The sequence below is a fragment of the Amia ocellicauda genome, chromosome 12 (assembly GCF_036373705.1).
Source record: "Amia ocellicauda isolate fAmiCal2 chromosome 12, fAmiCal2.hap1, whole genome shotgun sequence".
Classification (NCBI taxonomy): Eukaryota; Metazoa; Chordata; class Actinopteri; order Amiiformes; family Amiidae; genus Amia; species Amia ocellicauda.
Window position 1 is genome coordinate 32,621,898 of NC_089861.1, and position 16,792 is coordinate 32,638,689.

Consider the following 16,792-nt stretch of genomic DNA (forward strand, 5'->3'; position numbering starts at 1 on the left):
CAACAGAAATCGAGACTCATCAGACCAGGCAACATTTTTCCAGTCTTCAACTGTCCAATTTTGGTGAGCTTGTGCAAATTGTAGCCTCTTTTTCCTATTTGTAGTGGAGATGAGTGGTACCCGGTGGGGTCTTCTGCTGTTGTAGCCCATCCGCCTAAAGGTTGTTCGTGTTGTGGCTTCACAAATGCTTTGCTGCATACCTCGGTTGTAACGAGTGGTTATTTCAGTCAAAGTTGCTCTTCTATCAGCTTGAATCAGTCGGCCCATTCTCCTCTGACCTCTAGCATCAACAAGGCATTTTCGCCCACAGGACTGCCGCACACTGGATGTTTTTCCCTTTTCACACCATTCTTTGTAAACCCTAGAAATGGTTGTGCGTGAAAATCCCAGTAACTGAGCAGCACCAACAACCATGCCACGCTCAAAATTGCTTAAATCACCTTTCTTTCCCATTCAGACATTCAGTTTGGAGTTCAGGAGATTGTCTTGACCAGGACCACACCCCTAAATGCATTGAAGCAACTGCCATGTGATTGGTTGGTTAGATAATTGCATTAATGAGAAATTGAACAGGTGTTCCTAATAATCCTTTAGGTGAGTGTATTTTTTCAATAACATTGAAAATTATAAAACATTTTAAAATTAAAATTTTAACAAATTTTATAACATAAAATTCCGAGCAACAATTGTCCATCTTACCTTCCAGAGTTGTTTTGCTGTGCTTACAGGTGAATTGAGGTGCCCAGGGTTTGTCTTGATCCCCGATATGCCTTGTAGGCCTCACATCTTAGCAGATGCTTCCACGGAGTACTTTTTCGCTCTTGTCTTGATAAATTGGCCACAGACATAGCAAAATGCGTCTGCTGGGTGCTTGCAGCCTCTTGATGCCAAAATACAGATATGTATCCACTTAGGCAGCTGGAACTAAACTGAACTAGTGGGCTTAAGACCCCTGTATTTATACTACTATTTATATTACTGGAAAGTTCTAGAAAGTTCTAGAAGTTACTCCAAGTTTATTCAGCACTGAATCTATCTGGAATGTTCTGGAAAATAGGTACATTTCAAAATATCACTGTCCTGGTCACAAAAGCAAAGTTTCTGGGGAATAATAGCCATTTTCTATACTTTTGAGGCATAAGCAATTAGGAAATAACACTTACTACCCAGGAACCAAAAAAAAAAAAAAAATTGTTACACAGGTATTACTGCTGCTATGACAACAACAATAATACATTTCTTACAGTCAGGGTGTAAAAGTCAGGGGTGTATATAGGACCCATGTGTGGGGCGAAAGCAGGTCGAGAAACAGGCGAGAGGTCAGAACATGAGCAAACAGAACCATACACGGGATCCAGGAGACAGCAACGAGGTAGTAGGCAGAAGGGATCCATGTCATTTCTATCCACTCAAAATAAAATAAAAAATGGATTCGCCAAATGCAGCAAGGAGAGAAAGACAGCGGGGGCTGCAGGGACTGTGGACCAGAAGTGATGAGCCAGCGAGGAAGCTCCAAGGACTGTGGATTGGTGGTGACGAGTGCCCAATACAGGCTGCTGCTGCATCGGCGCGAAAGACCAAGAAGCCACTGAATGGCTGTGACGAGCTCCTGCTACAGGCAGTGACTGAGCGGATGAGTCCAGCTGGGAGAGAGTAAATAGGTACTGTGAACAGAGTGCAGATGAGTGGCAGGAGCGACAGGGATAAGCTGATACAGTTTATGACATGTTTAAGTGATGTGGTCCAGCAAGTGAGAGGCTACGCAGAGCCAGAGAGCGCAGCCCAGCTACAGCTCCTCGCTGACGAAGAGAAATATGAGCCAGGAGAACAGAGCCAGGGGCCCCTGCAGCAACCCGGCTACGATGACGAAGCTCTGCCAGAACACGCCAATGCAGTGCCGAAGTGCCAGGAGCAGCTGGTGACACCACAGCAGATGGGTGGTGGTCGACCAGAAGCACCACCCCAGCGGCAGATGGTCATCACACGTGCAAGGGGTCCACACAAGCACAAGACGAGTGTTGTCTGATAGGGGGGCCCACTCCAGCTCCAGCGGCAGATTCTACATGCCCAAAGGGGAGGCACAGTCAGAAAGTAGACAGGTGTTTGCCGAATAAAATCATCACCCCAGCGGTAAATGGTGGTCACCTGTGTGAGGGGTCCACCCCAGAGGAGCTTCATCATCGTAGCTGGGTTGCTGTGGGTTCCCCTGATGCTGTTCTCCTGGTTGAATTTCCTCAGTATATATACATATACATATATACACCGACCAGCCATAACATTATGACCACCTGCCTAATATTGTGTAGGTCCCAAAACAGCTCTGAACCGTCGAGGCATGGACTCCACTAGACCTCTGAAGGTGTGCTTTGGTATCTGGCACCAATACATTAGCAGCAGATCCTTTAAGTCCTGTAAATTGTGAGGTGGGGCCTTCATGAATCGGAATGGTTTGTCCAGCATATCCCACAGATGCTCGACTGGATTGAGATCTGGGGAATTTGGAGGTCAAGTCAACACCTTGAACTCGTGATTCATCAGACCAGGCCACCTTCTTCCATTGCTCCGTGGTCCAGTTCTGATGCTCACGTGCCCATTGTAGGCGCTTTCAGCAGTGGACAGGGGCATGGGCACCCTGACTGGTCTGCGGCTATGTAGCCCCATATGCAACAAACTGCGATGCACTGTGTGTTCTGACACCTTTCTATCAGAACCAGCATTAACTTTTTCAGTAATTTGAGCTACAGTAGCTTGTCTGTTGGATTGGACCACATGGGCCAGCCTTCGCTCCCCACGTGCATCAATGAGCCTTGGCCGCCCATGACCCTGTTGCCAGTTCACCGCTTTTCCTTCCTTGGACCACTTTTGATAGGTACTGACCACTGCAGACCGGGAACACCCCACAAGAGCTGCAGTTTTGGAGATGCTCTGGCCCAGTCATCTAGCCATCACAATTTGGCCCTTGTCAAAGTCGCTCAGATCCTTACACTTGCCCATTTTTCCTGCTTCTAACACATCAACTTTGAGGACAAAATGTTCACTTGCTGCCTAATATATCCCACCCACTGACAGGTGCCATGATAACGAGATTATCAGTGTTATTCACTTCACCTGTCAGTGGTCATAATGTTATATATGTATATAGGCAGTCAATCCTATTTGTGCTATGTTTTCAGTATCCCAGGCCACTCATTCCATAGAAAGCAGCTGTCATTCAATGTCATTCCACTTTCATTTTTTATATGCGGTTATTTTAAAGAAAGCGTATTCAGGATTTTATAATTCCTGTGTTGGATTTGGAGATATAGACCGCCCTTCTGTTTTCCCCATTGTAGTCTATGGGCATTCCGTTTTGTAATTTGTTTTAGTCTGTGTGCAATAAACTAATAAAAAAGTTATATCAACACTTATTTGTGTTCTAGGTAAGGTGGTATTGTGATTTTATTTGTATTTATTTAAATATCAGCTACAGCCATTTAGAAATAATAATAACACAAACTTTTAAATCAATAAAACTGTTACTTTATTGTTACATATCTCTGCATATCTCCAAGCTCTCAATTACTTAATTGAACTAATAATTTCCTAAATCAGAGCCTTTTCATTATTTAAAAAAATCCCAATTTAAAAAGTAATATCTAAGTAGATTTTTACTTCAATTAAGGTTCAATTAAATAATTGAGAGCTCGGTTGGAACAAAAACCAGCAGGGTAGGGGATCCTCCAGGACCAGGGTTGAGAACCACTGCTCTAAGGGGACAAGTGGACCTAAACCATGCCAGGAAAATGCCCCCCACAGCATTACAGAGCCTCTGGACCCCCACTGTGGGGTCCAGCAGTCAGGCCTGTACCGTTCTCTTGGTGTCGCCACACATGCACTCTCCCACTTGTCGAGAACACTAGCCAGTTGAGCGTCATTGTGACTAAAGCTCCTGCCATTCGTGCCCCAATAATGACGTGTCTTTCAAAGTCACTTAGATCCTTTCCTCTTGCCATCTTGCTCCAAAATTGAGGTCAACTGTGCCTGCTCAGAATTTTTATACATGCCATAGAGCATGACAGGAAGTTAATTGCTTAATTGTATCATGTTTGGAGGCATCTGCATTCGTTATGTTCCTCCACTCATTTATTCAGGCTTCTCCTTTAATTTGTCACCCACCTGTTGTGTGTGTGTGTATATATATGTGTATTAGTGTTTGCTTAGAGATCATGTGACAACGCTTTGTTAAAAGTAACTATGTAATTTGTAATCCGAGTACTTTTTAAATGAACTACTTTTTACTTTTACTTGAGGAGTTTTTTAAACCAGTACGTTTACTTCTACTTGAGTAAAATTTAATCAAAGTAACAGTACTTCTACTTGAGTAGGATTGTTCAGTACTCTTTCCACCTCTGGTTTGAGGGGTGCTACGGTGTACCGACTCAGGTAGTAACGCTCTCGATTACATTAAATAGATATTAAATCGATAAACAATTAACATCCAACTACTCAATACTCGATGCTTTGCCATATGGATATTCTCATATTAGTAGTGCAAGTACTGTGTATGTCAAAATGTAATTAAAATGATCAAATTGAAGTTAAAAAACGTCTGTTTCCTGTGTCAACTGCATGTCACTGCATGGAGATTATGGCAGCTGTACAAATATTACATTAGCATTGTGTTGAACTTTAATTAGCCAGTAGTTGAGTGTTAATGAATGATCAACTGAGTACCCACTGTATTAAGATCATAGAGGCCAGGCAGCCAACTGTGGAACCCTTTACCCCACGCCCAGTCTGTCCCCCTCTCCCCGACCTTGTGATACATGTGATCCACAGCAGGACTTGACCTACTCCCAGCTCCCCCCAGTGCCACTCCTGCCCTACCAGCCTCTGCCCATTCTCGGCCCCCAGCTCCCTGCAGCACAGCTTCACCCCCCACCTGGTGCTCTGTATGCAGAGTCTGGAGTATTTTGGCAGCCACTCCCTCTACAGACACCATCAGCAGCCAAGCCTACAGCCAGGCTCAGGGCAGACCCCACCCCCTACCTCAACGCTGCCTCACCACCACCAGGGAAGACACAGTGTTGCGCTAGATAGGGACCCCAAGGCACACAGACAGACCACAAGAGAGATAGGCAGACAGAGAGATACACAGACACAGATATGGACACACATGCGTTGACACACAGGTACAGAGATGCAGGGATGCATTGCCACCACACAGACACATTTAGACATGCACAGACACACACACATACCTAAAGACACACAACACAGACACAAAGAAGTTGCAGATGCAGAGATTGAGAGACAGATAGACAGGGTGACATGCCTATACCACAAAGGTCCCACTAATCAGAAGGACTACCATGAAATTACGTCACAGTGACTTATGGAAGTGAATCTACAATAAATCTACAATATTTATTAATATCTCATTTTGTGTTTGTCTGTTTGTATGCTTGCTTCATCTATTGAACTAAATGACAAGTACATACACACAACAAATATACTGAAAGACAGGTTCGGTGTGTCTGTATAACTATTTACATAGTTTAACTGTTGCACTGATTCTGTACATAAATACATATTACTTCTACTACTACTACTACTACTACTACATAGCTGTATAGACCACTGCAATTGTTTAAAGCATAGTTTGGGTTATTGCGAAAGTTAAAAAAAACACACCTCTTGTTTACTTGCGTCATACAAAAACAATACATTTGCATCATTTCTGGGACGCCGGTCGTGACATCACTTTCAGGCACCAGGAGAAGGCAACAGAAATTGGTCGCGTGCTTGTAGCGCAGATTTACGCAGTCCTGCGCAGATCTGCAGAATTCCACAGATCCCATCGGTGGAGCAGCGCAGATACATACAGAACTGCGTATATTTGCGTTACACGAACGCGAACACCATTTAAGATCTGTGACAGAAACACCAGCTTACGGGAGTGAGGAATAAACCTAAAATGTTATATCAGCCTAGGGACAAACACGGAAGAAGATGCGGAAGCTCGCCCGTGATTGGCGGGACAGGGCGCGTCACATGGCGACCGGGGCAGTGTGCTTCCGGGTGTCGCTGTCACTGTGTGGGTCTCTCGGTGTAGCAGAAAGGATTTTGTTATTTCATGCACTGCTGTTAAATAGCAAAAACCCATCCGACCGGAGCATTGTACACAACAGACGCATATGATCACGCCGATAAATATGCACTGTCTTATGTGCATTTGCACTTAACCTCCATTACGAAATCATTATTACTATGATTGTTTGTGTGTGACACTTAAGAGATTGGGTTTAGATTTTCCGTGGGGATGTTTACAGACGTACAATCCTGACACATTTAAACCTCGGACTGACATCGCTGAAGAGAAGAGAGAGAGAGAGAGGAAATCAGCACACTGTATGTGCATTATATTATATTATTATCATTATCGTTGTTATTGTTGTTACTCGGTGAATAGCTCTCACTGTTACGGTTAATGCTCCTAAATAAACTTTTTTGGGTTAATGATTATTGATGCTGATATATAGTTATGCCCACTACTGCTACTGCCACTGTTGTCACTGTCACTACTACAGCTGCTTAAGCTGTCCAGGCGTGACGACGTGTGTTTGTACTTTGAGAGAGAGAGTTTCAGACAAGGTTTAGGAGACCTTTAAACATTTTTTGTTGTTGTTGTTGCTCATTTTAGTTTTTTTCTGCTTTACATTGAAAAGAGAAATCAATCACAGACACATACAAATACAAATGGAGTCTGTTAAAAACATTAAAGAAGAGGAGCTGAGTCCGGAGTGGACTCAGATTACAACGTCTGAAAATCCTGAACTGGAGTCAATCCAGTTTACAGACTGTGGGAAACGTATTGAAAACCCACTCCTGACTCCCAAAGTGGAGCCACTCCAGATCGAGCAGTGCACACACCAGATTGTAGATGCCAGATGTCCAGATCCACCGGGATCAGCCCACATACCAGCAGAACCCTCAGCTCCCTCAGAACCAGAGTCATCCTGCATTGCGTCCACAGCGGCTGAGCTGCTGATCCAAATTAAGGAGGAGCCTGAAGACATGGAGATGGAGCAAACCCACGTCAAATTGGAGACTGCGGACCTGCTGCAAGAACCAGCGCTGGACATCCGGGTCAAAGAGGAGCCGTCTGACCTGGTTCTAGTCCAGGTTAAAAATGAGCCCCCCGATCTGATGCCTTTTCCCATTGCATGGGATCCATCCCCGACTGACCACAGGCTCTGTTCTGCTGGGTCCGGGTCGGGTCTCTCAGTGAAGAGTGACCCAGAAGCCCAGCAGCTGGAGCCAGACCCAGACTGGACTGGGAAGACAGAACCAGGGCTGGATGGCACCGTTCCAGTCAAACAGGAGCCACAGGAGCCGAGTCTGGCCCAGCTACATGGAGGTTCTGGTACTGCCCGGGAGGAGGAGGAGGAGGATCACACAGCCTTAGAGACAGGTGAGAGAGAGAGAGGGGGGAGGGAAATCAAATACGTGTTTAATGTAGAGAGCAAGACTGTAACACTGACTGACACACTGAATGACTGACTGACTGACACATTCAGGGCTGGCTTTACCATATAAGTGAACTAGGTGAGTGCCTAGAGCGGCACTTTAAAAGGTGCAGCAAATCCACCCCTTCAAAGCTGCTCAGTATATTGTCCTCTTCTGTCTGGGCGGGTATGAACTGTATCCTTGCAGTCCACAATCCAGGCATGTAGTGATGTCATTGCATAGCAACCAATGCCGCCATCTTTGTTTGGGGGTAAGAATGAACATGTTAAAATATCACAATACATATTCCAAAAAGCTGTTGTGTCCATTGTTGTAATTATTATTATTATAGAAAATGAATACAGATTATTTCTTTATAATGATACATAATTTGTTAACTTTGTGAGGAATTAACATATCTTATGACATTAAAGTCCCACTACTTAGAATTTACAAAACAGAAAATTGCTGTTAAAATTCTGCTGACGTTCGCTTCATAAAGTCCGTAGCAGTATACACCTATATCCATTATATTTCATGTGCCTTTTACTGAGGAGTGGCTTCCGTCTGGGCACCATCGGGTTCTTGGTCACCTCCCTGACTAAGGCCCTTTTCCCCCGATCGCTCAGTTTGGCCGGGCAGCCAGCTCTAGGAAGAGTCCTGGTGGTTCCAAACTTCTTCCATTTAAGGATGATGGAGGCCACTGTGCTCATTGGGACCTTCAATGCTGCATAATTTTTTCTGTACCCTTCCCCTGATCTGTGCCTCGATACAATCCTGTCTCGGAGGTCTACAGACAAACCTTTGGACTTCATGGCTTGGTTTGTGCTCTGAAATGCACTGTTAACTGTGGGACCTTATATAGACAGATGTGTGCCTTTCCAAATCATGTCCAATCAACTGAATTTACCACAGGTGGACTCCAATCAAGTTGTAGAAACATCTCAAGGATAATCAGTGGAAACAGGATGCACCTGAGCTCAATTTTGAGTGTCATGGCAAAGGCTGTGAATACTTATGTACATGTGCTTTTTAATTTTTAAATTTTTAATACATTTGCAAAGATTTCAAACAAACTTCTTTCACGTTGTCATTATGGGGTATTGTTTGTAGAATTTTGAGGAAAATAATTAATTTAATCAATTTTGGAATAAGGCTGTAACATAACAAAAGGTGAAGCGCTGTGAATACTTTCCGGAGAGCATAATGATAATAGAGGAAAAAAGCATTCTGAATTGCCATTAAACATCCATCAACAACCTACTTTACATTGAAACCCGTAATAAAAAGACCAGTTATCTTGCACTTTTAAAATGTGGCCATTTCAGGATATATATGATTATCTCAGACATCATTTCCACGTAAACCTTAATTTTTACGCCATTTACTTGAGTATTTAGGGTTGACCCTGTACTTCTCTGTGGCCGTATAACTCAATTAAACGCATTCTGACTGGTTGAAAGCTCTTGGGTAAGAATAGGATTCACACATCAACACTTATGAGGACTTCTTATCAGGTATGTGTAAACATCTGTGTAGTCGATGGCAGGCCACTCTTTTGGTTCATTGATCCAGTTATCTACTTGAATCTTGTATGGGCACATTTCTAATCCAGCCAAATGTAACTTCTCAGAGTATCGTTTTCATGCCTCAGGCGGTGTCTTCATACTGATAGGACATATATGATATTAAGTTTCACACTGTATAAATAGATTTTGTTTTAGTTATCAGCATATTCTGAAGACACCTCTATCACCCACCAAAAACAAAGTCGTGTCATGCATGTCCCGCCTCCTAAAGGCAAATAACCAATCAGACATATCAGATACATTAACCTTATGGATCAGTTCTGTAACAAAGTTGTTTTCCAAAAGCTCGCTTCACTGATTGGGTCATTTACTTCTGCTTGAAGGTGTGAATAAGCAGATTGACAGTCCAGAGAACCTTTGATAGGTTAGAATTATTTAAAAGAAAAAGGCGGAAATGTTGTGGAAGCAGCGCTCGGCTGTAAGATTGTCATTGTGAAACCATTCAATATTATGGAGGACCATCCATTCCAAAATTAAAAAGAAATACACAGTGAAAATAATAAATGTTTAAATAAATAAATCAATAATTACATTTTCAAATAAATAAATATATGGACATTTATGTATTCATGTATTTATTTCAATGTGTATGAATTCATTTATTTATTAATTCTCTATTCCTTTTTCTTTTCAGTGTGACAAAACCCCCTCTGTCAATCACAGCTAGTGGGGCAGTATCCAGTATACACTCACCTAAAGGATTATTAGGAACACCATACTAATACTGTGTTTGACCCCCTTTCGCCTTCAGAACTGCCTTAATTCTACATTCTACTTAATTCTGCATTGATTCAACAAGGTGCTGAAAGCATTCTTTAGAAATGTTGGCCCATATTGATAGGATAGCATCTTGCAGTTGATGGAGATTTGTGGGATGCACATCCAGGGCACGAAGCTCCCGTTCCACCACATCCCAAAGATGCTCTATTGGGTTGAGATCTGGTGACTGGGGGGGCCAGTTTAGTACAGTGAACTCATTGTCATGTTCAAGAAACCAATTTGAAATGATTCGACCTTTGTGACATGGTGCATTATCCTGCTGGAAGTAGCCATCAGAGGATGGGTACATGGTGGTCATAAAGGGATGGACATGGTCAGAAACAATGCTCAGGTAGGCCGTGGCATTTAAACGATGCCCAATTGGCACTAAGGGGCCTAAAGTGTGCCAAGAAAACATCCCCCACACCATTACACCACCACCACCAGCTTGCACAGTGGTAACAAGGCATGATGGATCCATGTTCTCATTCTGTTTACGCCAAATTCTGACTCTACCATCTGAATGTCTCAACAGAAATCGAGACTCATCAGACCAGGCAACATTTTTCCAGTCTTCAACTGTCCAATTTTGGTGAGCTTGTGCAAATTGTAGCCTCTTTTTCCTATTTGTAGTGGAGATGAGTGGTACCCGGTGGGGTCTTCTGCTGTTGTAGCCCATCCGCCTCAAGGTTGTACGTGTTGTGGCTTCACAAATGCTTTGCTGCATACCTCGGTTGTAACGAGTGGTTATTTCAGTCAAAGTTGCTCTTCTATCAGCTTGAATCAGTCGGCCCATTCTCCTCTGACCTCTAGCATCAACAAGGCATTTTCGCCCACAGGACTGCCGCACACTGGATGTTTTTCCCTTTTTACACCATTCTTTGTAAACCCTAGAAATGGTTGTGCGTGAAAATCCCAGTAACTGAGCAGATTGTGAAATACTCAGACCGGCCCGTCTGGCACCAACAACCATGCCACGCTCAAAATTGCTTAAATCACCTTTCTTTCCCATTCAGACATTCAGTTTGGAGTTCAGGAGATTGTCTTGACCAGGACCACACCCCTAAATGCATTGAAGCAACTGCCATGTGATTGGTTGGTTAGATAATTGCATTAATGAGAAATTGAACAGGTGTTCCTAATAATCCTTTAGGTGAGTGTATATTATATATTATATTATAATATATATATTATAATAATGATATAACTATATTGGTTAATCCAATTCACTGTGTAGTGGGGTTCCTGTGAGGTTTAATTGTTTCTGTAGATGATTAAATCATTAAATAACTGAAGTGTTTTATTGGAATAAACAACAATACATGTTTTGGCTCTTTCTTTCAAACTCTGAATTTCCAGTCAAACTCAATTGAACCCCACTACACAGTGTATTGGATTAGCCAATAAACGTACTTGATCCCAACCACTAGCTGTGATTTGTTGCACTGAAAAATATAAATAAATCAATAAATACATGTTGAAATAAGTACACAAATACATAAACTAATGTTGAAATAAACAAAATGAATAAATGTCCATGTATTTATTTTTTAGCATTTGTTTATTTGTTGATTTATTTATTTCAACATGTATTTCTTCATGTATTTATTCCTGTACTTATTTCAACATTTATTTATTATTTTCTTTGTGCATGTATTTAAAATATTGGCATGGATAGTCCGCCATAAAATATAAGTTAAATAACCGATTTATATATTTACATTTTGCATAGAGTAAATACTAGCATTAACAAACCATTTCCATTGTGTTTACTTTTTTCATTTTTCAACATTACAATTTAACAGTGATCATCAACACATACAGTAGGCTACTACAATAAAATCTGTTCAGGTATCTCTGTTGTTGATAGGAATACAGAAAAAAGTATCTAACGTTAATCTAATCTGGTTAAAAATGCAGTAGGCTTAACAAATGATTCAGGTAGAGAGGGGAAAAATTTAATAATAATAATTATTATATATATATAAAATATCCGAGTAAAACAAGAAAAAGGCACGATCACAGAAGAAAACAATACAAAGTTAAAACCAATGATACAATTACACTAAAATACACAGCACAATCATTAAAAGAATACAGAACAATGTTAGCGCATGTATAGACCTATCATGTACAGTGCGAATGCTGTGAACGCTATTCAAAGCGTTCATAACCACCATCAACGATCTGATTTGTCTTCATTTTTGTCCCATTCAACGCACTAATGACAGTCAGATTGGGTGCACCGTTACTTGATAGGCGGGTAACCGGTCTGTTATTTGTGCTGTTGTAGCTTATGCATACGGTATTTTCCATTCCTGAAGGTGCTGTGCCATTGTCAGCTCAGAGAAACGTTATTGTTATTGTTATTTTATTTAGCATGCTATTAGGGACAGTCGAGATAATCGTTTTGTCGTGGTTGTGTAATGGGCCCGTGTTGTGTCCTGGAATATGGTGTCCATATTAGGACATCCTCAATCCTCAGCATCAGTTGTCACGCATCCCTTAGTTTTGCCATCAACCCTCAGTAAGTTTAGCTTTCAGCCGTCAGTTATCACACATATTTGATATCACCCATCAGTTGTCACTCGAATTTAATATCAGGGATCACTTGAATTTAGTACCAAGTGTCACTCGTATTTAATATCAGATATCAGTTTTTTTTCCTCTTGGGACTTAATTTAATAGCCAATAAAATGGCTGGACCGTCTTTACTGCTATTTCATTGGTTACAGGGAATGTCAATCAAGTCAAAGAACCAGACCTTGTAATTGAGGCAGGACATTTCTCTACAGAATGTAGCCTAAATTATTAATAAAAAGCAATCATAACAAAAAAAGACATCTGTTGATAATTTAAACATGTGGCATTACCAATATTTCTATAACACAAATATCGACCATAAAATAAGCTCGGAATGAATACAAAAATAATACAAATGATTGACATGCTCTATAACCAATGAAATAACAGTAAAGACTGTTCAGCCATTTGATTGGCTACTCAATTAAGTACCAGGAAAAAAAAACACTAAACACATTCTGACACCTTATATTACATGTGTGTGACACCTGATATTATTATTAATATTATTATTATTTATTTATTAGCAGACATCCTTATCCAGGGCGACTTACAAAATATGAGCAATACAAAGTACAATGTACAGTTCAAAACACGATGCAATTTACAAATTCCAATTTACACAGGTGTATAGGAAATATACAGTAAACAATCCTACATCCTAGATTGTAAAATCTAATAAGTGCAGACAAGATGTGAAGTCATCGTTAAGAGCTAAAGGGAAGGGGGCATAGGGGAAATCAAATTAAACAATATGAGTACTAGTAATGCAAAGCAAGAAGTATGACAAAACGTTGTATTAGGGCAATTTTACCGGAGAATAAATGACTACATTACAAGTACAGTCTGAAAAGATGCATCTTGAGTAATCACCGGTAGGAGGTCAGGGACTCAGCTGTCTTGACTTCAATGGGAAGGTCGTTCCACCACTTAACAAATATTAAATTCGAGTGACAGTTGATGGGTGATATAAAATATGAGTGATAATGGCTGAACGCTAAACTTACTGAGGGTTGACCGCAAATTAAGTAATGCGTGAGAACTGATCCTGAGGAGTGAGGATGTCCTAATATGGAGTTAGAAATTAGATACTCTATAGCTGCATACTAAATCTTATGGTGTGTGTGTACGAGTGTGCTGGCCTATGCTGCATACGTGCAGAATGTGTAGACCTAATAGTACTGCTATTTCAAGGGTAGGGGGCAGCACATCTATATTTCACCTAGAACTGCAACACAGCTTGAGCCAGTCCTGGACACACTGACTGACTGACAGACACACACAGGACTGACTGATACACTTACTGACTGACTGACACACTGACTAACACATTGACTGACAGACACACTGCCTTACTGACTCTATTTATTACCCCCCCCCCCCCAGAGGCCCCAGAGTTCTTCCCCTGTCCCCACTGCAGCATCTCCTTCACCGCCGCCCCATACCTGGAGAAGCACACTAAGTGGACGCACCATGAGGAGTACCTGGAGCTCCTGCGCTCTCGGTCCCGAACCACCGCCTCTGCCCCACCCTCCACCCCCTCTTCCTCCTCTGTCGCCACACAGCCACCCACCCCTGCCCCTGCTCCTGCCCCTGCCTCCGCATCCCAAACCTCGAGCCCTTCCCCCCGCCACTCCTGCCCTGACTGTGGCCGCTGCTTCAGTTACCGTGGCAACCTGGAGAGGCACAGGCGCACACACCCTGGGGTGACGGGGGCGGGGACAGGAGGAGGAGAAAGAAGAGTGAAACAAGAAGAGGGAGAGGAGAAAGGAGGAGGAGTTGTAGTAAAAGAGGAAGAGGGGGAGGAGGTGGCTAGCTCCCTTCTCCCCTCTTCCCCTGCCGCCCCCCCTCCACTACCGCCCCCCCCCTTCCCATGCCCAGACTGCGGCAAGGCCTTCGGCACGGCAGGCAACCTCCGCGCCCACCGCCGCACACACTCGGGCGAGCGCCCCCACGCCTGCCCCCAGTGCGGCAAACGCTTCAGTGAGGGGGGTGGGCTGCGCAAGCACATGCGCACACACACGGGCGAGCGCCCCCACGCCTGCCCCGATTGCGGCAAGTGCTTTGGCAGGCCGCACCACCTGCGCTCGCATGCCCGCACACACTCTGGCGACAAACCCCACAGCTGCCCCGAGTGTGGCCGCTGCTTTGGCCACCAGGGAGAGCTGCGGGTGCACCGGCGTACGCACACCGGCGAGAAGCCCTACCGCTGCCCCGACTGTGGCAAGAGCTTCGCCGTAGCCAGCAACCTGCGTTCGCACCTGCGCACACACACCGGTGAGCGTGCCCACGCCTGCCCCGACTGCGGCAAGAGCTTCGGCGAGCTTGGGGTACTGCGCAAGCACCAGCGCGTGCACACGGGCGAGCGGCCCTACCACTGCACTGCCTGCGACAAGAGCTTCAGCCGCATCCACCACCTCAAGACCCACCAGCGCACACACACAGGCGAGCGGCCCTACGCCTGCCCTGACTGCGATAAGAGCTTCAGCCAGTCAGGGGACCTCACCAAGCACCGTCGCACGCACTCCGGTGAGCGGCCCTACCGCTGCCCTGACTGCGGCCGTGGCTACAGCAACTCTGGCGACCTGCGCAAGCACAGCCGCTGCCACTCCGGCCTGAAGCCCTACGCCTGCCCCGACTGTGACGCCGCCTTCCGCATGCTGCATCACCTGAAGATCCACCGGCGCACCCACACAGGCGAGCGGCCCTACGCCTGTCCACAGTGTGCACAGACCTTCACCCGCCAGCACCACCTGGACAGCCACCGCCGCCGCCACACGCAGGGAGAGAGGGAGCTGGGGTAGAGCAGAGAGGAGGGGAGAGAGAAGGATAGAGAGAGTCAAAATGTTGACAGTAGTAGCATGAGTAAGAATGTATCTGAATGTTTATTGTATTAGGATGTATTTCCACTACATAGAGAGAGGGAGGAATTTATTCAGTGTATTTCTGACCCCACTGAGCATGGATTGTTCTGAAAACCTCTTTATAATGCAAAGCGAGATACACCTGTATATTGAAACTGAATAAACACAAAACACTAACATAGATTAGGAAATAAAGCAGTAATTTATATGGTCAAATATTATTATTATTATTATTATTATTATTATTATTATTATTATTATTATTATTATTATTATTATTTTCAGTTGGGTTGCTTCAAGTAAATTATGCTGTAAAACTAAATAATTTAAGTGTAATAATCACAACAATAAAATGAACACAGCATTGCTGTGGGCTGTGAGAATTGGTGGCTCAGTTTCTTGTCAGTTACATTATTCTTCCACAGGGTGGCAGCACACAGCAGGTTCAGCACAGCTAGTGTAAACAGTACACCATCAAAGCTAGGTGAAGTAGGGATTCAGTCAGATTATTGGTGAAATAGTCAGTTAGTCAGTGTAGTATCTTATACTAAACTTTAGTTTGATATAATAAAATACAATGCAGTACACTGCAGAAAAAATAATAATCTTGATGTAAAAACAAGACAGCGAGAGACACGTTCTGGGCAAAGGGCAGGACCACAGTGGAACAGGGGGGGGGGAAAGAAAGGGAGGGTGTGAGAGGAGTGTGTACTGAGTCAGGAGGACACAGTGTATGGAACAGCACTGCACTGCCAACGCATCGACCACTGTCCCTACTCCCTGTTTGTATGTGTCTGTCTCCCCACCCTCACTTTATAAACATGCAGTAAAGAAGGAATAAACAGAATAAAAAAGTACTCTTGCCTTTCTCCCCCCCCCCCCCCCCTCTGTGCACTGTTGGCAGTGGACTCTGCTCTCTGACGCACGGAAGATGCCAAGCTGGAGGGTTGACAGGGCCGGGTGGGGGGTGTCATGAAGAGCCCAGGATGATAGAGAAGCAGGAGGGGTGGGTAACTTAGTAACTGACTGGCTAGACACTACAGTACAGTAACACTGACTGACTGATTGGACACTACAGTACAGTAACACTGACTGACTGACTGGACACTACAGGACAGTAACACTGACTGACTGACTGGACACTACAGTAACACTGACTGACTGACTGGACACTACAGTATAGTAACACTGACTGACTGACTGGACACTACAGTACAGTGTCCTTAGAACTGATTCCTTTAGTAGGATAAAGAACATGAACCTATTCTTCACAGAGCCCTGATGGTACGAAACTCCCCTTTCTGTTGGGAGGAGAGAAGGGGAGCAATAAACTGGTCACACAGGTTACGGCTGCCTACCACAGTCTGAAGGACAGAGAAGGACTTGCAGTGCTGTTTGTCAATCTTAAATGTTTATTTTGATTGCTTTGGCAATACACATATGTTTGTCATAATAAAGCAAATGGAAATAGAAAGAGAGGGTGGGGGGTCTATGTATGTAACTAAATCA

At 43.7% G+C, this 16,792-nt stretch overlaps 1 protein-coding gene across 1 annotated transcript; it reads left to right on the forward strand.

Moving 5' to 3' along the window:
• Nucleotides 1–5,785: 5,785 nt before the first annotated feature.
• LOC136764969 (oocyte zinc finger protein XlCOF6) lies at nt 5,786–15,677 on the forward strand. Its single transcript, XM_066719375.1, has 3 exons — nt 5,786–6,390; nt 6,708–7,453; nt 13,806–15,677. The coding sequence occupies exons 2-3, from the start codon at nt 6,739–6,741 to the stop codon at nt 15,221–15,223; spliced, it is 2,133 nt and encodes a 710-aa protein (XP_066575472.1). The 5' UTR covers nt 5,786–6,390; nt 6,708–6,738; the 3' UTR covers nt 15,224–15,677.
• The last annotated feature ends 1,115 nt before the right edge of the window (nt 15,678–16,792 follow it).